General features: G+C 43.4%; 1 protein-coding gene across 2 annotated transcripts in view; it reads right to left on the bottom strand.

Moving 5' to 3' along the window:
- Nucleotides 1-26,193, bottom strand: part of LOC110301976 (aldehyde oxidase 3) — a 91,525-nt gene that overhangs the window by 7,339 nt on the left and 57,993 nt on the right. Inside the window, exons 24-34 of one of the 2 annotated variants that reach the window (XM_021176186.3) lie at nucleotides 25,820-25,906; nucleotides 24,630-24,821; nucleotides 24,214-24,441; nucleotides 19,732-19,827; nucleotides 18,632-18,760; nucleotides 16,881-16,955; nucleotides 15,604-15,656; nucleotides 11,838-11,952; nucleotides 9,045-9,110; nucleotides 6,890-7,078; nucleotides 56-223 (exon numbers count right to left, since the gene is read on the bottom strand). In XM_021176186.3, the coding sequence (XP_021031845.1) occupies nucleotides 56-223; nucleotides 6,890-7,078; nucleotides 9,045-9,110; nucleotides 11,838-11,952; nucleotides 15,604-15,656; nucleotides 16,881-16,955; nucleotides 18,632-18,760; nucleotides 19,732-19,827; nucleotides 24,214-24,441; nucleotides 24,630-24,821; nucleotides 25,820-25,906 (1,398 nt within the window). The remainder of the gene's footprint in view (nucleotides 1-55; nucleotides 224-6,889; nucleotides 7,079-9,044; nucleotides 9,111-11,837; nucleotides 11,953-15,603; nucleotides 15,657-16,880; nucleotides 16,956-18,631; nucleotides 18,761-19,731; nucleotides 19,828-24,213; nucleotides 24,442-24,629; nucleotides 24,822-25,819; nucleotides 25,907-26,193) is intronic. The other variant, XM_029479649.2, reaches the window with a different exon arrangement.

Below are 26,193 nucleotides of genomic sequence, written 5' to 3'. Positions count from 1 at the left end.
GGAGTCCTGAAAAGGGTTGCAGACATGCATAGACAAGACGGAGGTGATCCCATACCAGGTTCGTGAACTGGTCCTCACAGGCCATGCGGATCACTTCTGCTGTGGCAGGGCTGTTTATGGCCCAAATCGGGGACAAGCCTCTCTCCTCTCGAGCTGCAGCCACGGCCGCGGCAATAGCGAAGAACACAGAACAGCCCAGAAATGTTCCAGCTTCGCCAAGGCCCTGGGGATGTGGGGAGGGAAGACAAAACGAGAAGCCTTTTAGAAACCTGGTTCTGGATGGAGACAGGGACATGGGGGCAGGGGCGCTGGCCTGAGCTGACCCCATGCTTCTGAAGGGGTTTCAGTTCTTGTTTCCTTGCAGCAATCTTGCTGGTAGGTGGGTAGGCCCTCTGGAAGAATATGGGCTATTTGCTTAGCTATGTCCAGTACCTGAGCCATGTGTGGGTACAGTTAATTTTGCTCCACAAATCCACCAAGAACTCAGCATGCATTTTTTTTATAGCCTTTTGCCTTTTCCAAATCATAGCCTACTTGGGATCATTCTTTTCTTTCCATCCACCCTTACGACCCATCCCAGAACAGCCTGAAGTCTGCTACAGGGCCACTTTCTGTTTGTTTAGGAAGCTGGTTGGGCTTCAAAGGAACTGCATTCTGGAGGACGATTGGCCAAGGTGGTAATCCTCATGCGGGTTACACTCACCAAACACAGAGAACCTGGCCAAGGCCTGGCATGCCCATGCCCAAGGGGACCACGTGGTTGCAGCTAAAGCTACCCACTGTGCCAACAGGGTTTTTAAGGGATGAGGATGGTATAGAAATACCTTGATTAATGGTGGACAATCTTGGTGGGGCCCATGCCAAGGATTTATCCTTCTTAGTCTGAATTAAATCAATGACAGGGGTCCAAGAGCTTTCCCAGATACAAAGTACTACAAAGAGTTAAAGTTTTGTCAAGGCACAGCAGTAGACCCTGATGTGTTCCATGGAGGATGGTGTCTGCAATTGAAAGTCTCATAATCCTGTTCTGAATGGAAGCCATTGTCTCATATGCTGTGGGGTTCGCTGGTACAGGCTGACTCATGCCAGGCTGCAAAGGCATGGGGCGTCACTGAACTCTGAGAGGTGTAGGCAGCCTTCCACTGGTAGCTAGAGATGAGGGACCGGAACCTGTATGGGCAGCTCTGATTGAATGCATATCCAAGTAGAAGATGGATGCCAAGTGAATGCAACAAATAAAATATATGCCAAGGGTGGTCCCCTGCATGAACTGAGAAAGCAGAGGTGACTTTTCCTGAAGAGATGATAGATGAGATGAGAGGGTGCTTGCCAGGTGAGGAAGGAAAGATGAGTCCCAGGTAGTGTGTACGTTTGTCTATGAACTTGATGGGCTCAGGTGTCCATGTATTTGTTTAAATACTGATGTAGGTGTCTCTGGGAAAGTTCGTTGTAGATATGATTAGCATTGGCTTTAATATATTACTAGCTTTGATGATATCTGTGAAGTCCCCAAGAGCAAAACAAATTTCTCCCAGCCAGGGGGAGTGATTCTGCCTCAGGGTCTCAGCACAGAAACCCTACCTGACTTTTTTGACTACTGTCCCACTGCCCTACAGATCTTGAATTTGTCAGTTTTACAACTATGTGAGACAATTCCTTAAAATAAATCTGTGTGTACATGTATAGATGTATACACACACACACACACACACATATTCACATGCAACTATACTTATAGATATGCATGCATATATACATAACACACATGTATAGCATATGCATGCACATGTATCTACAATACCCAGATAAAGCCCATTGGTTCTGTCTGTCTAGAGAGCTCTGGTACAGGTGACATTCAAAGGCATCAGGAAGAGAAAAGAGCTGGTTTAATCCAAAGAGCTGAATAAAGCTCTGTGGGACAGAAAGGGTGGTATGAAAAGTCTCGGGAACGATCGGCAGGACTCTGCGACCCATGTTAAGAGCTGTGTCTTATTATCAACTCAAGGGAAGACAGCAAAGGATTTTTACTACGAATCACATGACTTTCTTTCTAGTCTTATACTCTGGTTAATTTGTTATCTTAACAGATCAAGTATGCCTTAAATCACATAATATGCCAAAGAAATTATTCTAGCAGTGACTAATGCTGAAGACTGGAGAGGTAGAGGGTCCTCGGTAGAGTGAGGATCCAGGGCCTTCGAAGAAATTATTGAGTTGCTCATTGTTCCACCCATTCTTGTCCAGCCAGGTTGTCAGGATTTGTCCTCATCAATAGTTGCTCCTTGGCAGTAGAAGCCAACAGGTTTTCATGCTACAACCCTTTGCCCTTGATGGGCCAGGGTGATTGAGATGGGCAGATGGAATCTTATGGCCGTGTTTCTGTACCGTCATGATTGAACAGACGATAGGGATACGTGATGAGAAACATGTCATTGAGCAATTTTATCATTCTTCAGCTGCTCAAGAAGACAAACGAGGTCACCAAGCCATAGAGTCCGACACGTTTGCCTTTGCATTGGTGGTCTGTCATTGCCTCAAATGTTATCACACAGCAGGTGACACTCATTCCTTCATAGTGCTGGTGAGCCTTCCCCCATGCGTTAGACTACTATGCCTTCCAGCAACTGGGGGAGTGTGTTCCCTGCACAGGCTTAGGTGGCTTCAGGGGCAGCAGTGGGATCAGGTGGAGGTATTCATGCTTTGACAACATGGTTTAAGCTCCCCACACCTCAGCAGGATTCTCCCGAGAAAGCACAGTGCCTAGGCCTAGGGCAGAGGGATTAGCATTATAACCAACCAAGAGTCTACATAAGCCTCCAGAAACCTAAGCATACCAGGCTCTAGATGTAATTTGTCCCTAGGAAACTACCCAAATTCCCAGAGTCTGGCAGTGTGAGCTAGACCTTAATTCTTGAGGAGAGACTAGACTATACACCCAGTGCTGGGCTGCTGTTTTTCCATCATCATATCCATAAGGGGGGCAGCTGGTGATCACAGGCTCCTTGAGTGGCTTAAATTAGCCAGAAATAGATAAATGACTGTCCGTATGGCCACCAGGAAAGCCTGGATGAACAATGCCTTCACCTTGACCCCAGAGATTGGTCCTTCCATGCTTAAGGCTAACGTGGCACATTGAGGTGTTTGCAAGTATCTGATGAGTGAATGTGAGGGCGAAGAATGAGATTGAATCAGTCAAAGATGAGCTTGCTCATTAGTTTAGACAATGACACAGAGCGATTGCCTCATCTTCGTTATCCACATAACTGGATGTAGAATCATCTAGGAAATTGCTGAGGCACACATCTTTGGAGATGTTTGTGAGTGTGCTCCCAGACAGAATTAATTCATGGGGTAGAGAGATCTTATTTCAATATGGGTTGCACCACTCTGTGGGTTAGAGGCTCATATAAAATAAGAGGGGGACAAAAGGGAAAGCAAACAATCAGAATGTCCATTTCCCTGCTCCCTGGCTACTAAGATGTGAACTTCTTTCCCTACCACGATGAAGTGGATCTTCTGAAGCCATGATTCAAAAATAAGTCTTGCTTTTGTTCAGTCCTTCCTATCAGGAATTATTGTCAGAGATAAACAAAAGTGACTAACACGTCTAAGTGACATTAGCAGCTAACATCATCCTCAGTTGACTTTAATCAGGCCACTGCCAAACTGCATGGGTAGCATCCTTAGCCTTTGCATTTCTACACTGCACTTCCCTTGCACATCTGAGATGTGGAAACTGGGACTCAGGTAACTTACATGGATGAAACTGGGCCACACTCCCAGACCTTATACCATGCCCTGCTGTTTTTAGTACCAGTTTCTCCTGCATAATGACGTGATTGCTGGTTACTATTTGAACAAGTCTCCCTAAGCTCAGGTGCTGACAGTTTATTCTCTATACATGGCGAGGTATGGCATTTAGGAGATGGTTAGGTCGTCAGGGCTCCACCTTCATGAATGAATTGGTGTCATTGCAGGTGTGGGTGTGTTACAGAGGTGAGCTTGACCTTTTTCTCTGAATCAATATGCTGTATGCAGCAAGAAGTCACCTCCAGGTGTGGCTTGTTAATTTTGGACTTTTCCGGCTTTGAGATGCAAATAAGCTTCTCTTAAGTCATCCAGTCTCTAGTATTATGATATAGCAATGCAAAAGAGATTTAAGCCACCAACACCCAGCTTTTCTTGCTGTTCAGGTTGCAGGGTGAGTTTCCCCACCTCCTCTCCTGCTGGTCTGTGTTAAGCAACCTTACAGGTGTCTGCCTGTCTTTATTATTCAGTGCTTTCCTGTTGCCTCAGAAGATTTTTCCCCTTTCTTCTGGCTGGAATGAGGAGACTGTGTGTCTTAGGTATACACACTCCTGAGTGCAGTCCTACACTGCACTCTGATATTTTGATCAATGATGGACAGGATATGCAACAATGGCCCAGCATGTCTCTAAGGGAACTCAAGAATTTTTATTGTTTAGTGACATCGTGACAAGGTGACAGCTTCATACCACATGTTGTCCAGGTGTTTGCTGTGAAGATGCTGATCTAGACAGAATACTGCCCTGTCAGTTGTACAGAAGTACAACAGTACAAGTACACAGAGGGACTACTTGGTAATAAGCAACTGGGCTTTGGCTTAGTTTCCCATCTTTTGTTGCTATTTTAGAATACACATATTTATTTTAAAAAGCTGACTATAAAATAGAATGCCATGTGCCATTGGCAGCAGCCTCACACAGTTTGTGTTCACTGTGTCCCAAATACATATAGGGTCTATGTTCAGTGACTGGTGCATTTAATTTATATAATAAACATTACATTATTCATATTGAAGCACTAGAGAAGCACCCTAAGCATGTGCTGAAACCAAGTCTACTCAAACATGAGAATGAAGTTATTAAAAACCACAAACTCACAGAGGACAGATGCCTCTCAGGGCCGAGCACTGTGCCTAAAGGACAGATGGACAAGCCAAATCCTTCAAATTAGGTTCCCTCTTCTCTCCTATAACATGGCCTCAGTGCAAGGTGGGGGGAGGAGAAGGAAGGAGCTAGGAGACAGTGATGGATAGTGTTCTGGGTCAAGAGGTACCTTCTAACCTATACTTGCCTTGTCTGAAAATAAGCACCTGAACAGGGAGAATTGTGAAATGTCATTGGCCTTTTCCCCGTGACTATGAAACTGTTCAAGGTGACAATCTCTTAAGTTTGGCAACAAGATGGATTATTGCAGGATTACAAGAGTATGAGCATCCAGGGGTCAGGGAGGAGGGCAGTGTACCACCGCTAATATCCTTATGAGGGTACAGCGTAGGTGCATCCTCTTGGGAAGAGGAAGAGCAAGGATCACATACATGTTCCTGGTCTTGAGCAGAGCCTGCAGCAGCCTGCTCAGCCTTGTAAACACACACACACACACACACACACACACACACGGACACACGGACATGGACACACACATGCACTAATGGACACTCACACAGGGACACACACACAGGGACACACACACACACGGACACGGACACACGGACACACACATGCACTAATGGACACACACACACATATACACACACACACACATACACACACACACACACACACGCACACACACACGGACACGGACACACGGACATGGACACACACATGCACTAATGGACACACACACAGGGACACACACACACACACACACACACACACACAGACTTTTGTAGGGTGTTGCCTTGCCCAGGCTTCTTGCTGTTTATTTCACAGAAATTTGGATTTTACCAAAGCAGATGATTTCAATGCTCTGAAAAATGGATTCTGGAAAAATATATTGTGATCTACTTAATTTTAATGAGGAAGGCCCTGTCTATTGATACAAGCTCCTAGTTCTTGAGCTTTTTATGAAGTCACTGAAATCAAAAGTTGTTCAGTCTGAGACTTACTCTGGAAGGGTCTTAAGCTCGTGACACTTGACAAGGCAGAACAAGGCTGTTACACCTCACTCCATGCTGCTTATAAGACAAATTATTCTGAGCCTACATCTGACATGAAATAGTATATGTGCTATTGAGAACAGAGTCTCACCAACTTTCTTTGTATTATAAACCATGTTCATATTTTTCTAGTAGTATATATCAGTATGTGATGGGTATATGCACCCATGACATCTAAGAAATAAATCTTTTTTCTTATTGTGTAAAACATTTTGATATTTTCTTTTATTAAACTTCATTAAATTGATGATTTGTGATTTAGTAGATTAATTTTATGGTTCTCTTCTGTGGCTGTTCACAATATTGCATGTGTGATACTGTGTGTGTGTGTGTGTGTGCAGAGAAGGGATGTCATCAGTGAGAAAAAGCAGAAGGAGACACACAGGAGTGGGAAATGTTGCCGACCCGAGGAGACAGAGGGAGGGGTCAGCAGGAGGAATCAGATGATGTCAGTGGGGGTGAGAGAGGAAGAGGTCTTCTCTGTACCCAGCAGCACTGAGGGCTCTGGGGACAGTTGTTTAAATACCACAGAGAGAGTGGGGTGCAGATCACAGAGTTGAAAAGGTTATATACTATATTAACACACTTAAATCGAATGTGATCTGGGGCCAGGGTGTAAAATTGACTATAGTTCCAAACTATGCCTTGGCCTTATTTGCATTGCTTATTTAATCCTGTCCATCCTTTCAGGGCTTCTGCACATTGCAGTGACCAGCTCTCCAGCTCTGTAGCTGGAGGGTGTCAGCATTGCTATTCAAAGCAGGATGCTAATACAGTCTTTCTTCCTTTTGTCACACTGGAGATAGAATGTAGGAGCCTGAGCATGTTAATCAAGTGCTCCACCACCCAGCTACATCATCATTCCTCAATCCACCTTCCTTGGCTAATCATTTGGATGAAGCCTGACCATATATACTTACTTACCTTAGAAGAGTAGATGGCTTTTGGGTTTGGGGCTGGTGTCAACAGTGATACATGGAATTCTTCTGGGATGTCAGTAACTGATGCTATTTTATACTGGTGTGGACCACGGGTGTATAGGACTCCTTCAGGTGAATATTTCAGTTCCTCTAGAGTATACAGTCCAAGACCTTGAACAAATGCCCCTTCAATCTGGGACACAGAAAGACATGAAAGCCACTTTTAAAACAATGTGCTGACTTTCCACGCACCAGCAAAGGCTGACTTTCTTTTACATGAGTGACTCCCTCTGGAGTCCAGGTCTCTTAGCTCCCTGTGTTCTACCTGATGATGTGAACAATGGCTACCAAAACCCCTGGGTAGATTTCAGAAAACTATAGGACTTGTAAAAAACAATAATGCTTATTTTTAATGGTTGGATGAGTCATTTGCCTAGCAGTGATTTTAGAGACAGATGTCTGATGTCCCTGTGGTCTATCGCTTGTAAAAAATTATTCATATCCCCAATCTTTCAATGGATGGAAAGACAGCTCTTTTCTAGTTACTAAAGTGTCTATTACAAGGATGGTAGCAAGGTCTTGGATCTTCTCTTTCTCGGGAAAAGAGTCTCTCAGCATACATCTTTAGCAATGGGTTTGTATCCCACAATCTGTGCCCTTTTTTGCCTCATTTCAAAGTTTAAATTCTAACATCACCTGCTTATTGTTTCTTAGTTCAATAGCTATTTGAATTGAGTCTCACTCCATAAAAATGAGAGCCAAAAGCATTTTTTAAATTAGTGGTCAATGGGGGAAGGTTCAACCTATTATGGAAGGTGCCATCACTGGGATGGTGTCCTGAGGTTCTATAAGAAAGCAGGCTGAGCAAGCTATGGGGAGCAAGTCAGTAAGCAGCAGCCCTCCATGGCCTCTGCATCAGCTCCTGCCTCCAGGTTCCAGCCCGGCTTGAGTTCCTGTCCTGACTTCCTTTGGTACTGAACAACAATGCGGAAGTGTAAGCCAAATAAGCCCTTTCCTCTCCAACTTGCTTTTTGGTCATGGTGTTTCATCACAGCAACAGAAACCCTAACTAAGACACTGATCTGTCTAGGAACTAACTAAAATAGATTTTTACTTGACTTAATTTGTGTTTATACCTATAGTTCTATTCTACCTTATTATAAAATGGAAAAAAATCAGTTTTCTTGTCTTTAGAAATAATAAAAAATATCAAAAAGTGAGAGTCAAGGAAAAAAATCAATGTTTTCCAGAGGACCTAGTTTTGATTCCCAGCACTACATGGTAGCTCTCAACTTCTGTAATTCCAGTCCAGGGGAGCTAACTCTCTCTTTTGGCCTCTGTGGGCATCAGGCACACACGTACACAGACATGCATGCAGGCAAACACCCACACACATAAAAAACTAAAAAAATAATGTTAGGAACTATAAATGTTTACAAATGTTATGCAGAAAAGGACTTTTTGTTTGTTTGTTTGTTTATCGAGACAGGGTTTCTCTGTATAGCCCTGGCTGTCCTGGAACTCACTTTGTAGACTAGGCTGGCCTCGAACTCAGAAATCCCCCTGCCTCTGCCTCCCGAGTGCTAGGATTAAAGGCGTGTGCCACCATGCCCGGGTGAAAGGGACTTTCAAACGTTGAATTTGTTCATGTTGTAATGCAATGAACACTGGGGCTACATTGGAACCATAGTGAATATACTCCCTCGGATCTTCCCTGTGGCATTAAAGCTCCCAACCTAGTCCCTCTCTGGCCCTCCTCCCTCTCATCATGGTCCTGATGCTGACATAGTTTCAGTTACCCCTCTGCCACTAAGCACTTCCAAATAGATGACTTCTGCTCTGCCTTGAAGCTTAGACCAAAGTTTTTGGCAGTTTAACTTGGATCTCTCACACATAGGTAACTTGAACCCAACACACCCAAGTGGTACCCATACTTCCCTGTTTGAAGTGGGCACCCTTTAATTTGCATTTCTGCCCCCTGAGCACATTCTTAGGTGTGAAACAATGGAAAAAGAAGACAGTGAAACAACTTTAGAGAAAAGCTATTTGGTGATTCCCAGAAGATGGAGTTGCGTCTTCGAGCCTTTGTCTATAAGAGCAAACGTGGCTAGTGTTTGAAGTGTTTGTATATTATGTCTCGCTAACAAGACATTGCCTACCTGGCCTATGTCCACAGCAGGGTTTATACTGAATGATCCATCCATAACAATGTCAGTTCTAATGTTCTGTGGAGAACAAAAAACACAGTTGCAGTACAGACACCATTTTGTCAGTAATAAATGCTTTCTTTGATCAGGGCACACAGTGATTATGACAAGCCGTGACAAAGCTCTGCTGTTGGTAAAGGTCATGAAAATGCCAAACGTTACTAATTAAGATGTGTTTCTTGGGATAAATACAAATCAGGGATTATTGATTAAGTGGTGACCAAAGAGTTGTTGACATGGAGTCTTCTAGAATTTTTAAAATTCACAAGTTCCTGATATTAGCTCATCCTCCTACAAAATGGAGGTTGTGAAATTTTGCCTCAATCAATCCTAATATCATACAGTCATTTGAAATAATTGTTATAGAGATGAAGTAATAATGTTTAATGTAGCTATGAAAATTAACATATGAAGAAAACCAGGCCATAAAATTATATACATAAATGAGGACATTCCTATAAAATTGCAAAGATAATATTAAAATTAAATAACTAATAATACATAGCATGTTATTTTAGAATAATAATACTGTAGAAGAGATTTTAATAGCTTTTTGTGTATGTGTTGAAAATGTGTGGCAAGGGTTGTTTTTAGAATAAGTCATCCCATGTTTTGTCTTGTCTTGTCTTGTCTTGTCTTGTCTTGTCTTGTCTTGTCTTGTCTTGTCTTGTCTTGTCTTGTTTTGTTTTGTTTGAGACATGTTGTCATTGTGTAGCCCAGGCTTGCTTGAAACTTTCTATGTAGTGCAGGCTGGACTCAAAACCACAATCCTTCTGTTCTATCACCAAGGGTGTGAAAGAGATGCAGCTACACACCCAGCTGTGTTTTACTTACTGTGTGTAAGACCTGCAGCTAATGTTATGTGTCTTATTGAACCAGCTCCAGCGGCCTCACAGGTGGGCTTTACTGCATTTTACTCACTGTGTAGGAGACCTGTGGTTAATGTTATGTGTAGTGTCTTATTGAAGTAGCTCCAGTGGCCTCACGGGTGTGTTTTAAGGCAAATATTTCTTCTATAGCTTTGCTTCGTATTCCCCATTCTTTCTTTATGGTTTCTTTCCAGGAAGACTTGTAATTGAGAACCTCTTGTAGTTTTTGCTGGAAAAGTTCATTGACATCTGTATTCTAAAATATTTCCACAGGTATATTCTATTTTTCTCATATATACTTCTTATCAGCTCCTAGTCACTTTTTTATATTCTCTTTTGGGAAAAAAAGCCCAACTAGATACATTTCTTTGAGGGTCTTAAGCATTCATCTGAGTAATTTCCCTGCTGAATCCTTCTCATAGAGATAAGATGCCCCATTGGATGGATTTTTAAGGCATTCAGTTTTTCCCCGTGTGCTTTCAACTTCTGAGTAGCTAGCTAATCCCTAGTGGAGTCTCTTGTTTCCTTTTCAGCCATTCCACTCTGATAGTTTTATGGTTGTCATCTTGGTTAGAGCGGGTCTTCCATTAGTAGCTTTAGGTTTGACCACTTCCTGGTGTCTAGATGGCCACTGCAACTTTCTTTTTTTTCTTTTGGTTTTTCGAGACAGGGTTTCTCTGTGTAGCTCTGGCTGTCCTAGAACTCACTTTGTCCTCGAACTCAGAAATCCGCCTGCCTCTGCCTCCCAAGTGCTGGGATTAAAGGGGTGTACCACCACTGCCTGGCTGCACTGCAGCTTTCTTGAGACCCCAGAATGATCAGGAAATCTTGGGTCAATGATGGAGTGGATTTCAGTCCTTTTGCATTACAGAGTTGATTCCTAGCTTCCTTAGACTATTTTTACAGTCTGGTGGCTTTTGCCCCTCTTGTCTATGAGAGCCCTCTCCACAGTTGAGGGAATGAAGGCTTTCAGAGTGTATGTCACTATCTCAGTGTCACTAGGCTAGTGTATGTCTCACAGAGCAGGCCCCGTGATGCTGGATTTCATACCCTGGGAGACAGTGTCGCCCATGCTCAGTGTGCAGATGCTGCAGGGATCTAAACTATTAGGTCAAGTTCCAAATTTCCACAGAGACACCTGCTTTCCAGCAGTGGTCCTCATCTGTCATACAAAGACCCAAGCACCCAGCGTTTTGGTGACTTGTCCCTAATGCACCATGGCGCACTACGGATGAATGGAATAGTGGCTTGCTGGTTTGTTTTAAAATTCCTTCTGTTCAAAACCTAAAACTACTGTGATATGCTGAAAACAGAATTGAGTGAGAATTTCTGATTTTGTGGTTTTGCTAAACCATTAAGTAACACTCACGTGGATCGGGTTAGTTAACTCTTTAAAACCCCATACATTCTTATCGGTAAATGAGAGATCAATAATGTGTACTTTGTGGGGGTTTTATGGTGCTCAATGAGGTAATTTACTAGAAGGTTCTTCACTGGTTTCAAAGAGGTGCACACATGCTAGTGATGTACAATAACAATCTCTGTTATAGAATTATTGACAGACTCCAACTGAGACCAAGGATTCAGAACTCAAAATATGTGCTCAACACCAGGTCCAGCTCTGGAAAAGAAAAATCTGAGCAAGGCACAGTCCAATCACCCAAGTCAGGAATAACCACTGCTCTTCTTTCTCACCTCCTCACCAAATACCATCCGTGTCCACCTGAAGCACGCCTGAATCTGTCCATCTCTCCCAACCCCAGAGGATACTTGCTTGTACCTAAACTACTGTTTATTAAATATTTGTGTGGGATCTGCAAACGACAGTCGGCCACGGTGTGTTCACAGCACATTTTTGCACGTGATTCCCACTTACCTTGTGAGCTCCCGTCAGACAATCAATTTCAACCTCAGAACAGGCAGCTCCAAAAACAAAATAGGGAAAAATGTCACCTTCTCCCTTCTCCCAGTCCATGTCAGCTTGGTAACCCCTGAGAAGATAAGACACAGCCTGTGGTCAGGACAGGTGCTTGTCAGCCAGACCTTCTCTATGAATATGGAGATGGGAGAAAATAGAGTTGGCTGGAGGGGTAAAGTATTCATAGAATGTGGAGTTTCTGGAAATCCTGCCAAGTACTTGGAGTAGAGGAGAAGAGACATCACCTACCATGAGGAGGATCATGCTCCCTATGTGAGGTTTCAATAAGACTTTTGACCTTAAGCAAGTGTAAAACCTAAAGATCTACGCATGCTATATTGTTTTTTTTTAATGCTCTACTGCATTTTAAGTGATTACAACTGTGAAAAGAAAAAAAATTCACAGTTTTCTTTTTGAAAAACTACTCCTTGGTTTCGGGAGAGCTGTGTGCTTTTTTTTTTTTTGGTCAGATGTGAAATGAAAATGAATTCAAACAACAGCATCTCTCACATCCAGAGGTGGTGGGGGTGGCACTATCCCTTTTTCGATATGCTGTGATGTTACTGGAGACCCAACCCCAATAGATATTTGATTTATCACTGCTTTGCAAATTGTGCTGAGCAGCCATGGGGTTGATAGGTCTAGCACCTCCCTGAAGCTGGAAGAGCTGGGGACAACATGTCAGTACAACTGTTTTCATGGGGCTGGGTCAGCTCTCCTCAGTGAAGCACACTGACTATTGATGTTGCTCTTTATCTCACAAAGATGGACACAGAGGTCCTATGGTCTAGTGCATCTCTCCAACTTTGAAATATTTTCTTTGTAGCCAAGTTTTCATCTGAGATCAAAGCGTTTGGAGTCTTGCAGTCTGCTCAGCAAGCCAACTTACAAACACTGACTCGGGAAAACCCACAGACTCTTTTTATTTCTGACATTTATCACTGTTTTAGCCATTGTGTGGTTCCATGACGTTAGATATGTCCTCATAAACAACCATCCCTACCGTCCCTTCCAGAACAGGTTAGGTTAATTGTGTTCTGTATTTTTCTATGTAGGGTCTTGCTAAGTAGCACAAGCTGGCCTGAAATTTGCTATATGACCTAAATTATCTTAGAACTCTTGATCAGCCTTGGAAGTGTCAGGTTTATAGAAGAGTGCCCCTATGCCCATGGACTTTCGACAATCTTGTGGTCTCTGCTACTGTAAACTCTTTAAGGCTAAGTGTCATGAAGAATGCAGCAGAAGTGCTGCCTTTGTAAGGCTGCATGTTCTAACACAGACCTTTGCTCTGTGGAGTCCTGTACCTAGCCTTGGCTCCAGACACACATAAGAAATTTATCCTTTTAGGTGCTGGCACTACTCCCTATAAAGCTCATTAGCTCACTTTAAAGCATGTTGTTAACGAACACATCTTTATAGAAAGGTAGTGGCCAGATCTTCCAAGTCTGCCTTAATCAGTGCAGCTAAGTGATCTTTGAACTGCAGTTTCAAGTTGCTCTTCTACAGTGTTGTTTGGTATATCCACCCATACGAGAGGAAGGAGTTATTTGATGCTGCCAGTTGATTAGATACACGGTCTCCTTAGTGTCCTGTCCTGTTGTGGGGGTATATGCTTGTAGTAGTACATCATTAGGATTCCTGGGCTGATGCTCTACAACCCAATTATACAGGGTTAGAATGTCCATGTCAGACTTGGATAAATGAAACATGATAAGAAAATCTATAAAAAATGGTTATTCCCTTAACCTTGTTCAGAACTCAGCTTCTATTTAATTGTTGGGCACACACATGGCTAATTATAACCACAACCATAACCATATTCACAATAATAACCCACAGTCCTTTAGCTCCTGGTATACCTCTTCAGGATGGCTACCTCCCTTTAAACCCACCATTCAGGAGAGCCTTTGCCATCCATGGTCTTGTCTATGACAGCACGCAAAGCTGAGTACTCTCACTCTGCTTTCTAAAGTTCACCCTTTTCTCTGAGTGACTAGCACTTGGAGATCTTCTTGCTGTGAGCTGTGTCTCACCAGACAGACACACCAGAGCTAGTAGACATCACCAGAATACACCACTATTCTCCCCCAAATCATAGAAGATGTGTCCATGTGTACTCATGTGATAGGAGCATGAGTTTTCTGTTGCTTCTAGTGAAGTATCTATTGCCTACTTGGGCAAGCATCCTTGTCTGAGAAAACTGTTCAACCGTCTTTCAGAAACTTCTCATACTATTTGTATGGAACTATTCTGGCCTCTGACTTGACTCATAACTTCTAAAACCAAAACCCCATATGACAACACAAGAGGGTTGGTCACAAGAGACAGGCTGTAGGCAAGATTTCTGAGGAACAAGAGTATTTAAAATCACCAAATTTTGGGTCATAATAAATACCAGGACCCAAATCATTAAGTATTAAGTAGATGCTAGACAGTACTGAAGGCTTATAAAAATCCCTATACCTCATTGTCAACTCTACACAAAGGACCATTACTGCCACGTACTCCAGTTGAGTCAGCTTGACAGGCTGTGAAGCCTAAAAGCCACTCACGAGGCAGAGAGTTTCAAGGAAGCTCACCTCCTGGAGTTTTGGTGTTCTCATACTCATACTTTATTCCCGAGTTAGTCTGATGTATGGATCTATGAGCTCTCTTTTAATATTTTATTATAAATGCCCTTTAAGGTTAAATTCTGTTATAGTTAGTTTCCCCAGTGTTCCAAGATCCCAGAAGCTGCCCGAGCTTAGAATCCTGTGAGAAGGCAGTAAGGAAGTTAACCTATTCAGTAACTAATTAAGCATTACAATAGACGGAGCCAGTGGCTCAACTGGTCTGCAGAAAGAGCCAGGGAATCTCACTGAGATAGAAATCTTTAGTACAGGCTACATTGCATTAGCAAAAGCAAGTTGGTATATTCTCCTGACAAATGGAGATTCTCCAGATAAGATAAGAATTTAGCAAGGCCTAGGAAATTAGGGGTTTGTGTTATTGCATTATTCTTGAGGCCTGCCAAGAGCAGAACCCCCTGGTGCTAGCCTTCACAAGGTTCAAAGGTATTAACACTAAAGTGTGAAATTCTTGCCTGTCATTAAGCTGATCCTAGGCAGGACTGCTTTTTATTTATTGTAAACATTTACCTGGTTCCTGCAATTCCTTTTGAAGTCATTCCTTTGTTTTGTACCTGGTAACTTCAATGTACCTTGCCTGATGTGACTTCCAACCCCTTGTATCCTCTGTACTATAAAAAGTTTGATGCTCAATCTGACAAATACATTCAGATTCTACACAACCTCTCCTGTGTACATCTGTCTGTCATCTCATCTAACGCTTTGCCCACCTGCCACTAGAGACCCGTTCTACGCAGACATAGGGACCCAGAGGGTCTGCGGCACATTACAGGAAACCTGAAACCTATAATAATAATAATGTAGTAGTGTGTGTGTGTGTGTATCACATATATGTTATATGTTATCATATATGTGTGTGTTATATAGTGTATATAAGTATATATGTGAATAAGAAATTGAATTTAGGAAACTGTGGGACTCATCTCAAAATTATCTACCTTTATGGTAACATAGCACCCACTCTAATAAAAACATTTCAGTGAAAATGAAATAAACAATAGACTTCACCTTAAAGATATAAACAACTGAATACTCCTTTTTCAAACTCTGTGTATCCTAAAGGGATAAGGATTATGATGACATCAGTCACCTCTTACCTAAAATATCCAGTGGCCGAGAGGCTAATGCTTTGAATAAAAGCTTCCTTAACCTGAAAAAGAGTAATTCTGTTTTCAAAGGATAAAGACAAAGATGGACAAGAGGAAAAAGCAAATACCTCCTGGCGGTAACACTCTTCCTTACTCTTGGGAATATGCCTTTGCAAGATGAATATGGAGCATACTGTCAGGTGAGGACCTGCTGCCTGCTCAGGGAGTATGACTGACTCAGTCTGACTTACTCTGAAGAGATAGAATTGTTGGTTTTGTGGATTTGTTTACAGACCAATGGAAAAGAGATAAGAGGTAAATTTTGGTGGGATCTGAAAATGTAAGCATCCCAAGCAAACTCTGATGAGGTTCTACACCTTCCTGTCCCTAGTCCTGGAGCACTGGCATTGCTCTGAGAACAGAGCTGCAACGATGGTCTGAAAAATATGTATGTACACACACACACACACACACACACACACACACACACACACACACCCCACACCGTTCAAATTTCAAAGGAACTCAGTGGAAAATGAGGAAACTTTGATAGATGACCAGTTACACAACAATGTCACTCAATGGGTCCTATCTGCCACTGCTCCCTAAGGGTTTCCTTTTCCAATGGCACTGATTAAATAAACATTGTGGGGGTTGGTAGTTTTCTTATCTGGGCCATGCTCTCACACAAAATGTTTATTTTGAAAGGAGAACAAGTCTCACCACTCAGAGAATACCCATCCTCTGTTCTTCATGCATATGTGAAATATGCATGTGCAAAGTAGCATGCAGTTGTTGCCTTCACTGAAGAGGCCTTTCAGATTGGACCCCATGTGACAGCTTCTCCTGCAAGGACTCCCCTTAAATGTAAAGTTTTGAAAGTGGACTAGATGGTGTAGGTTTTTCCTTCCTTGGCAAATAATCATCTATCCACAAAGCTGCCCTTAAGAATACATTTAACACCTTTGAGCTACTTCTGCAAATGAACCAAGATGTCCATTCAGTAAGAGCTGGTATATTTCAGATCCACATCGACCCTTTACTCTTGCTTAAATGGTGTAGGGGCTACTAAATGTGGCAGAAGAAGCAGATCCTGAGTTCTACCCAAAGCTTACATGTGAATAAGTGGACCAGATAATGTGTGTTCCTGGATAACCAGGACTATTCCCTGTTCTATGCTTCCCAGGAGAAGAGGGACCTGGCTGGACCTGATGTTCCGTGGGATGGGTGTTTCTACCAAGTGGTCTCAAGAGGCTCTGTAGGATTCAGTCACACCAGGTACTCACCCATTCTTCCCAGGTACCACTAGGATTCTGCCTGATGATGGGTTCCAGACGCTTCATAAGGATCTGACAGGCATTCTGTGGGATGGAGAGGACAGTAAAGTGACTGAGAATTAAAGGGCACCTTCCAGACATGATCCTGCTGCCCTACTGCCTGTCCCTGGATTCTGTGCCTCCCTCAGTTGTCCTCATGTGATTTCTCTCCAAATCTTGGCCAGGACCCTAGTCATTCCTTGTAGTAATGATGCTGATGTGGAGTTTTGGGGGCTGCCACAGAAGATAAGAGGGAGCTCAGAGGGATACAAACTCTTTCTCTCAGTGTAACCACAGTAACTTATTTTATTATTTTAGTTTGTTTCTATGTCTATGTTTCATTTAAGGTTTGACAAATGTCCAGCAAAGATATGAAACCACTACCCAGGGAAATGGACACTAAAGCGGCTCCCAGATCATGTGCTGGGCCATACAGAAAGGCAACCTGGGGTGCTACAAAATGAATTTAGAGTTTGAACATCTTTTGCTCTCCATGGCCTGGGACCTCATTTATGACCTGAAGATATCAGCAATGGGCAGCCATATCTTCCACTTTTCCAAGGTCAAGTCCCACCTGCTCTTGCCAACTTGGACTGGGATCACTGGCTCCCTTTGACCTCCAAAGTGCCTTGGCTTGAATGAAGTTGACATTCTAAGTAACCACCTCAGATGGTTTTCTTTTAGATTAGGTTGCCATAGCACTGGTTGCTATCTCAGGAGCTTTAGTCCAGAAGCAATCATCAAAGCGTGTGAACACAGAACTTGGGAGTCCAGCAGCTACTGAGTCATGGCTACCAAGTTCAGCTGAACCAACCAGATACAAGGGCCATTGTCTCAACAAGGCTGCTCTGCCCTACCTAGAGGGGAAGTGTGTGGTGGTTTTGTGTGTGTGTGTGTGTGTGTGTGTGTGTGTGTGTGTGTGTGTGTGTTGGGGGTAGTTTCAGCAGCACTTTGGAACTTCATATTCGTATGCATAGAAAGAGACATGAAAGTGAAGAATGGAGTCAATTTGCATTTGAAGCATTCAAAGAGGAGAGCTGCCTGCTCTGATGTAGACTCTGCAATCTCATTTGGGACTTCTCCCCCAGCCCCTACCTCTACAGACACCCACAACAGTGGGTCATGTGCTGTTTTGTACTCCAGATGACTCTTCAGCCAAAGGGGCCTTGTCACTTGCCTTTGTGACATTAGTGTCTTAGGGTGTTCTTGAAATATATTAAGCAAATATAGACTTTATACTGCTAGGTAACACTCTGGTGCCCACTGTTTTGTGTGGTACAGAGAAGCACCGAGAGTTGCCGGTCTGCCTCCTTCTTTCTGAAACCTCTGTGAAAAAGCACCAAGAGACATTTTGTAAGTATGAGGGTTTGAATACAAAATAACCCAGTGGCTCATGGTTAGGGCCCAGTTGGTGGTGCTATGGTGGGAGGTGTGTCACCAGGGGTGCGATTTGGGAGGCTATGCCTGGCCTCTGGTCCCTTGTCTTACACATTCCTATGAGGTAAGAAACCTCCACTACCATGCATTTTTCCTGCCATGGTGTTCTGCCCATCTGTAAAGCCAAGCACTTATGGGCTGAGTCCCCACCAAAAAATGTTGCACTAATCCTTATGTTTATGTTAGGTGGGATGGGAATATACTGAAGAACCAGCTCCTCTGTTAAAGGGCTTAGATTCTCAGGAGTGATAGGCTTCTCTCCTGGGAGTCAGTAAGCTTATCACCTGAACAGCTCTCCCATTGACATCAGCACCGGTGGATGCTCCAGTGGTAACCGTGTTGGGGACAGTCACAGTGCTCATCTCATCCAGGTGTATATAAGACATAGGTATCTTTAATTCACGGCTGGCCACCTGTCCGGAGGAATAGACAGATTATACCAGTCCAAACTGTAACTGGGACAATGACTTACCCCCCTCTAAAATGTTTTGTTATTCTCTTAACCTTCTAGAAAGTTTTGATATTTTCTTAACTCCATTTGTTTGAAAAGGTGAGAATGATGTTTTGAACACACACACATATATATATATATATATATACACGTGTATATACATACATATATATGTATATATATACACACATATACGTATATGTATATATACATTTATATGTATATATATACGTGTATATGTGTGTGTATACACACACACACACACACACACACACACACACACACACACACACACACACACACACACATATATATACTCAGAAAGACCTTAAAGGGCCTGTCTCTATCCCTGTCAGATACCAGAAGCTGGGGAAAATCTCCCCAGGGCTATGAGGCATGTTTTGCTGTAGGGACAAGATCTTGTGAAGACAAAAACAGATCCTCCATCTCTTTACCACCTCGGAGTCAGTTACTTATAGCATGGCTAGAGGAGGCCCAGTCATGGGCTTCTTCATTTTACAAAATGACCACAAGCAAATGGATTTGTCTCTGGAGATGGAACAGGTTGTCTGCGGTCAGGGAGCCTAAGCTGTAGGTGCTAAGTATGTGCATACGTTGTCTGGAAATGCTGGTTGCCCAGAGCCCAAGCTTTTGGAGTCGTGAGTTCTTATGGCTGCTGTAGTCAGGGGTCAGGAGCCACTGAACCCATGGGAAGCTGAGTTTTAGCAAAGTGCCTTTCACTCCAGAAGGGAGGCGAAGACTCCTTTCACCTCCCAGCTGACTTATTTCCAGCTGATCCACTGAGAACAAGTTGGGATTCTGTGGATATGTTGGCTATTGGTCAACATATATGAAGCCCAAATATGGTCCCATACAGAATTCAGGATATTCCATAAGCTCTCTCTAAGACAATTGTGAAATGACCTCTCTCACCTGTATCATTTTGGTGTTAATACCTTGTCCCAGTTCAACACCACCATGAGCAACTAGTACAGACCCATCTGTGTAGATCTGGACCAAAGCAGCAGCCTGAAACAAGATTAGAAATCTGTTCTCAGATTGTGGTGAACTCCAACCTAGCTGGTGGAAACTTAGCTTGCTCTCGCTCAACGAGGTGAGAGTAATAGTGGTTTTGGAAATGTCACTTAGTGTGGATTACCACACATGTCATTAATTAATTCTGCCACAAGATTACAAGCCACTGGATCATGCACTTTGTTGCCTTTCTCTTTTTCCTTTCTCTTTTATTGTCATGGAGACAGAGTTGTGCTATATAGCTTATGCTGGCCTCAATTTTATAATCCTGCCGCTTCAGAGTCCTGGGTGATGGGATTACACAAGTGACATGAATCTCACATCTTAAATGCATGAATTTTATTGTATATAAATTCTATCTCAATGGGGTTGTTTTCATTAAAAAGTTTCTGGCGGTGAATGTGGTTTGTCTTAGTGCAAATGTATTGAAATATTTAGTTATTTTTCTAATTAGCATGTTTAGCATATTCTTTTAAAAAACCCGTCTTCATGTTATGTGCATATGAGTCTTTTCTGTATGCCTGTGTACCATGTACATGCCTGGTGCCCAAAGAAGCCAGAAAAGAGCTTTGAGTCCCCTGTCTAACTCTCTTGAGTTGTAGACACTTGTAAAGACCAAACCCAGGTTCTCTGCAGGAGTAGGAAGTACTCTTAACCACCGAGCTACCCTTCCAGCTCCCATTTATCATGTTTTTACTCTTCTTTGATGAATGTCCTTGTAGAACTACCCTCTCAACCTCCCCAGGGGTGTGGGGCAGGTTTGGAGTGGCTTGCAAAGGCTATTTTGGCTCTGACAGTGTTTCAGGACTGCCCTCTCCTACCTGCTAGACCAGGCGTTATTATTTTGTGGGGCTTACTCTGAGTTGTCATGAATCAGAGAGTGGGTGCTGTCCCACTGATAGAGTAAGCTGTGCAGTCTATGTGTGCGATATGTGTCTCATCCATGGGGTGACTGCCCCTGGACAGGAGGAATTTTTCTCTGCCATATACTCCTGCCCTGGGACTATCAGCTGGCCCAGAACTGAAATGATTACTACCATATCATTTCCATTTTGCAGATGAGAAATGACGACAACGAGAGCCAGAGCCTGTCAGGGCCACACAGCCATTAAACATTCAAATCAGGCACACACCCAGACCTTCCAGCAGCAAATCTCCAGATCACAACACTTTGCCTGGATAAAGTCATCATTCACCCGGGAGGTGCTGGAGAAAGTGTGCTGAGTTAATCAGGTTCAGAGCAGGTGATTACAGGGGCTTCAGAGGGGACATGGGATTCCCAGGGACTTCAGAGGGGATATGGGATCCCCAGGGGCTTCAGAGGGGATATGGGATCCCCAGGGGCTTCAGAGGGGATATGGGATCCCCAGGGGCTTCAGAGGGGATATGGGATCCCCAGGGGCTTCAGAGAGGATATGGGATTCCCAGGGGCTTCAGAGGGGATATGGGATCCCCAGGGGCTTCAGAGGGGATATGGGATTCCCAGGGGCTTCAGAGGGGATATGGGATCCCCAGGGGCTTCAGAGGGGATATGGGATTCCCAGGGGCTTCAGAGAGGATATGGGATTCCCAGGGGCTTCAGAGGGGATATGGGATCCCCAGGGGCTTCAGAGGGGATATGGGATTCCCAGGGGCTTCAGAGGGGATATGGGATTCCCAGGGGCTTCAGAGGGATATGGGATTCCCAGGGGGCTTCAGAGGAGATATGGGATCCCCAGGGGCTTCAGAGGGGATATGGGATCCCCAGGGGCTTCAGAGGGGATATGGGATTCCCAGGGGGCTTCAGAGGAGATATGGGATCCCCAGGGGCTTCAGAGGCGATATGGGATCCCCAGGGGCTTCAGAGGGGATATGGGATCCCCAGGGGCTTCAGAGGGGATATGGGATTCCCAGGGGCTTCAGAGGGGATATGGGATTCCCAGGGGCTTCAGAGGGATATGGGATTCCCAGGGGGCTTCAGAGGAGATATGGGATTCCCAGGGAGGCAGAAAAGTTTTACACTGCCAGCTCTCCCCATACCCAACCTCTCCTTTCCCCACTTGGGGCTGTTAATTGCAGTTTGATCACTGGGTAAGGAAGAAAGTGGAAGGTGAGAAGAACATCCTCACTCGAAGATATGACATCATCACACCCTCCCATCAGTCTGTGAATGTTCCCTGGCCATTGTAAGTTCCTGGAGAGGGACATGCAGAAACAAGTAGACGTATGTACTTGAAACTAAGAGCAGTGCTCTTGTTGTAGCTGGAGGTAAAGGAGAGATAAAGAGACAGCTTTCCTCTCACGCTAAAATGGAAAGCCCTTTGCAACTGTGTTTAACCCTGAGCATACTATGTGAAAAGTGATCCCAATGACATCCAATTACATAGATATACAGACGTACCCCCAGAGGTACAGAGAAAACGCACTAACAAAAATCAATAGCAGGTTTCTTTATACGGTTGGCTTTCAAGAGATTTTTTTTTCCTTTTGAAACTTTTGGTGTCTTTTAAATTTGTTTTTAGTAATAGTAAGTACATAGTATTTATACAATTACAAACAAATCAGTAGAACATTTTCATTGGGAAAAATATTGATTATCAAAATATAATAACTTTTTTCCCATAAGGAGGTACTTTAAACACCCACTGTGTAGTCTGGGTAAATGATGCTTGGAGTGGGGTAGAACTCTCACGAGTTACTAAATGAGAGAAATCTAGAGTTTTAAGCACCATCTCTAGAAACCCCTCATTGAAGTACAGTCTACAATGTGGGTGTAATTTGATTTCATGTTACCCTCTTTCAAGAGTGGAGCAGAGAGTGTTTTGAGCAAGTACAATCTTGGGCAGATAAACTTGTTGGTTTTGAGAGGGTAGACAGAGTTGTTGCTAGGAGACTGGGCTAATTAGAGTTGAACAACCATGCACATGTTAACAACATGGGTAGTATCTAGAGACATAGATATGAATAAATAACTAGTCTTTCCTGAAGTTAATGGTTGCCTCCCATCATTTTCTGAGGTGTGGTAAAACAGCCCATCGGTGTTATGGTTTCAAAGGATTTATTGGCAGAATGCAAAGACAGCAGAGTTGCTGCAAACGTGTGACCTAGTTGCAGGCACTGCAATGTGGGACTGCTCTCTCTCCATGGCCACCCTGGGAAGTGAGCATGGGTCCAGAAGCTGGGGCATCTCTCATATTTCCACCTTGTAGACAACAAGCCCATAGATACTGAGTGTAAAACCTACAGGTGCTCTCATCTTTCTTCTCATGCAATTCTCATAAAACATATTCTAAAATTCCACCAACTCTCTTTGCTTGATCATGATGGCACTGATTTTAAAAGACTCATTATTAGGTTCTGGCTATCTCTACACTCCCAAGGTGAAATGTATCCTTATGAGAAACCTACAGACAATGAAACATCACTGACAGAAGTGGGTTTTTTGTGCACGATCCTGTGAGCTCACTTTCCTTGTGAAGTGATGCCCATAAAATCCCAGCTCATGTTTTCACAAACTCAGGAAACAGTTTCAAGAAGATTATAAAGAGTAACTGAATACCCATAAAAATCTCTTCACTTTCTTACGGCTGCTATAGTGTATCACCCACACATCATTCGTCTGTCTATTGAACAATGTATCTACCCATATCATCATATATGCCCCTTGCTAGGATAGAGAGCAGGCAGAGAGCAGAGACAAGGGCTTATGTAGTAGTCTGGAATGAAGAACCCTTAAGGGAGGTCAAATTTCACCATTGCTTGACTATAAGAGTTAAGCATCAGGGTGGTAGGGCAGGGCAGGTTTAGAAACGGCTTCCAGCAGTAATGCTTAGAAGTTAATTAGAGCACAACAGCTTTGTAACAGGATTAGGTTCAAGGAAATACCCCTGAAGTACAGATCTTGTTATCAGCAGTTGCTCAACCATCAATATTGTAGCTTTGAGGGCAAAAGAAACCATCCTGACCCCTGCCTTTGGAATTATTGTCTAAGACAATTGTCTAAGTTCTCAATCTGTGGGTCGAGACCCCTTTGGAGGAGGGAATCAAACAACCTTTCACAGGGGTCACATATCAGAATCAGATATCCTGCATATTAGATATATAAGCAGATATGTACATTACAATTCCTAACAGTAGCATAGTTACAGTTATGAAGTAGCAATGAAAGTAATTACATAGTGGAGGTCACCACAACGTGAGGAACTGTATTAAAGAGTCACAGCATTTGGAAGCTTGAGAACCACTGTTCTAAGAATTAGTATCAATAGAGCTTTTGCTATATGCACATATATAAATGCTACATATATATATATCCTATAAATATATGTGCATGTAATATATACACATACATATACATGTACATGTATACATATACAACTTTTAAGGGTTTCCGATAATCACCTGATAATAAAATGTCTTTGGAAATCCAACTGAGAATTTCATGGGGATGATGGCAATTCCTCTCTTCTTCCAAAATTTCTGTTGGTTAAATTCATCCACAGCTTTTTTCCTGTTATAGTAGGAAGAATTTTCCACACATGCCTGCCAGCACTGTAGCAGATTCGTTGGGTCAAACTCTTGATTGTGAATTGTCCTATCGATTGTTCTGTACATGTTTAGCTCTCGAACCTGGTGGATGAAAATGCCCAATTTCACAAAAAGATCTCCAAGAGCTAACCCTAAAGAGATGGGCCATAGACTATCACAGAGCCAGCACATTACCAAAGGAAGCACTTAAGAAACACTGTGGTATGGGGAACTAGAAGTGGTCCATTTACCTATTTAAAGACTTTTAAACAATTGTGAGCTCCTCTTACCTTCTCTGGTGGTAAGCGGCATTTGGCCGCCACAGCGGACATACAGGTTTCTGTTACAAATGCCCCCTGGGGAAAGCCAAATCCTCGAAACGCTGTGTTGGAAGGCAAGTTGGTCTTGCAGACTCGACCTCGGACACGGAGGTTGGGGATCTTGTAAGCATTTTCCAGTTTGAGCAAAGCATATTCTATCACCTAAAAAATGTTCCAAGGTTAAAAAAAAGAATCTAGGTATCAGTCAGATTCCTTGTCCAGGTAGGATGAAGACAAACCCTTCTGAGGTGTATTTCCTGACTCCGTTCTTGGCACAAGCAGAAAGGAATCCTGCACACAGTTTCCCAGCCATCAACTGGCATGGCTGTGTACTTAGTTTTATGGTTTCATTGCCTGTTTTTAATTCTCAAAACTCACAAGGTTTAGTTTGGTTTGGTTTTGCTTTGTTTGTTTGTATTGTTTTTGTCTAAAGAGGAGAAAGAGATTCTCTTCCAGTTTCAACATACTCTTGTGGTCCTACCTTACACCTTTAGAATCGATGGGAAGATTTAGAAAGGGGAAAAGGGCCAATTAGGCCAATGGTGTCCTCATATCTATTGTTAAAGGATTAGATTGTGACAGGCACGGGAAGGCTCTGCATGAGTTTCAGATCGAGAGGCACTGCAAAAGCTGTAGGGTCTGGATGAAAGCCTAGGTAGGGCTTAGTCTCTAAGTAGGAGGGAAGAGGCAGGAGGTATAGGAAAGAATTTTCCCTGGCACAAAGAGGAGATTTGCCTGAGACAAATCCCAAACCCTGTTCTCCACATGTTAGCATGTTTCCCTGACAGCTCCCCCAGCTCTGCCCAGAAGAGAATATTGGAAGAAGGAAAAAGGGAGACAGCTCACTGCAGGGAAAGTTCTGGGGGCCAATCTAAGACATTCATCAAAGGCTCACACCCAGACCCTAGGGCTCAGTGAGTGGAAGGCAAGCCTTGGGCACCCTCCTGGATGGGTACCTCAGGGCCAGAGCATCTCACCATCCCCTGACTTCTCCATAGGCAGAGGGTGGGAGAGTCCTGGAAGCATCCGGAGTCACCCTTACAGTTTATTGTCCATGGTAAGTGGGTGAGGTCAGTGGGCTGAGCCTTCTAAGCTGACCCTCTAAGACACCAGGCTTAGGCATCATCAAGTCTCCTGTCACCAAGACGCAAGTCACTTACCAGTTCAGAATCATCTGGGGTGCAGCCTCCATTGATATAAAGCTGGATGTCTGCCGCCTTGATTTTCCCATTGTTCATGAAGCCAATCTGTGAACAGTTAAGCAACATTTGCTCCTGTGAGTTTTGTGGTATGAATACTATTTCCTAAGCATTTAAACAGAACAAGTGGAAGTTCAGTGGATGCCAAGAGTATGAGCTGGGGAGGGGGTCTGCTTAGGTTCAAACCCAGCTCCTGCCATTTGTTTTGGGATTTCCCCCTCTACCTTTTTATGCCTCAGTACCCTCAGGCATGACAACAGGGACAAAGCTGTCCCTGAAGTCACACCAAGGCTTCATGTGTGTCACCACCATCTGAAGACTTGAGTCCCACCTCA

Source organism: Mus caroli, unplaced genomic scaffold (genome assembly GCF_978045245.1).
Source record: "Mus caroli unplaced genomic scaffold, Mus_caroli_1 scaffold_1, whole genome shotgun sequence".
Taxonomy (NCBI): Eukaryota; Metazoa; Chordata; class Mammalia; order Rodentia; family Muridae; genus Mus; species Mus caroli.
The sequence above is the reverse complement of the archived record's forward strand: the minus strand, read 5'-3'. Positions and strand labels throughout refer to the sequence as shown.